At 35.1% G+C, this 1,181-nt stretch overlaps 1 protein-coding gene across 1 annotated transcript in view; it reads right to left on the bottom strand.

Annotated features, from left to right (window-relative positions):
* Positions 1–1,181, bottom strand: part of loxhd1b (lipoxygenase homology domains 1b) — a 24,981-nt gene that overhangs the window by 22,400 nt on the left and 1,400 nt on the right. Inside the window, exon 3 of the mRNA XM_035658245.1 lies at positions 515–629. Coding sequence (XP_035514138.1) covers positions 515–629 — 115 coding nt within the window. The remainder of the gene's footprint in view (positions 1–514; positions 630–1,181) is intronic.

The following is a 1,181-nucleotide window of genomic DNA, read 5'->3' as shown; positions in this document are numbered from 1 at the left end:
CCTGTTTTCACGTATCAAACTCTTTAGTACAAAATAAATGCAAAAGAATCCAACCAGAAAGTGTTAGGTGGTGTAGGAAAATAACAAAGTATTCCACATTCACTCTCAGTGCATAATAAAACACCCTTGTCTTGCAAACCTTTGACAAAATCATGCAGCAAATCATGTCATGCACATTTAACACCAAAATCATAGCACACAGTCAATTGTTTTGGCAGCCATTCAATCATAACCACCATCACCACCACAACTGCATTAAGAAATAAATACCTCTTTTCTGTGCTGTTAAAGCGGAGAAAAAAACATGAAGTTTTAGTTCAAGGACAAGAACCGTCTCAATCAAATATGCAGTCTAACTAGCTATGATCATAACTGAGGCCTCTGGCTAGAGCAGTGTGATAAATAAGTTAAATCTTTGTTCTTTATTTAATATTAACCACTTTATTTTACCCTCATCCGAACAAGTGCAGATGACTTTACATCTAAATTCCAATCATCTTTGAAGAGGACTTACTTGCTGGCCAGATGGACTTTGGGAGTGATGCCATATTCTCCGAACAGAGTGACAAACACGTTGGCGTCGGTTCCTGCTCCTCTCTCATCGCCAGTGATGGTCACCACCTCATACACTGGAGGGTTTAATGACATAATACAAATGGAAGTGTGTATTAGAAAGGAGATGCACTGTATATACAGGTATAATATGTGTGTTTGTCTGAGTTTTTGTACTTCTAACCTTACATAGAGAATTTTATTTTATCCCTCATTTAATACTGAGAATAATTAAGGTCTACTTTAGTTGCACTTTTACACAGTACAGAAAAACGTACTAAGGAGTCAGATTAAAAGAGAGGTCTTATCAGGGAAGTAAGTGAAAACACCTGTGAGTGTGTAGGGGCTTTAAATCAAGATTTATTGTTTAATAAAAAGTCAGTGCTAATGTCATGGGTTGTTAAGGAATTTATTTATGGTTTGGAGGCAGTAGAAATTATGTTTTTTATGTTTTTGTGCGGATAATTAAGTAAGTAAGTCAGTCAAGCTTTATTTATATCGCACTTTTTACAGTTACAAAGTGCTTTACAAAAAAAAAAACACACACAAGGATACATATGGGTCTATATATATATGCATATATACATATAAATATGTGCATGCAAAACCATACCCAATCAAACATACAT

The sequence above is a fragment of the Morone saxatilis genome, unplaced genomic scaffold (assembly GCF_004916995.1).
Source record: "Morone saxatilis isolate NCDOM2014 unplaced genomic scaffold, NCSU_SB_2.0 Contig16, whole genome shotgun sequence".
Classification (NCBI taxonomy): Eukaryota; Metazoa; Chordata; class Actinopteri; family Moronidae; genus Morone; species Morone saxatilis.
Note: the sequence above shows the minus strand (reverse complement) of the source record. Positions and strands in the feature narration are given on the sequence as shown.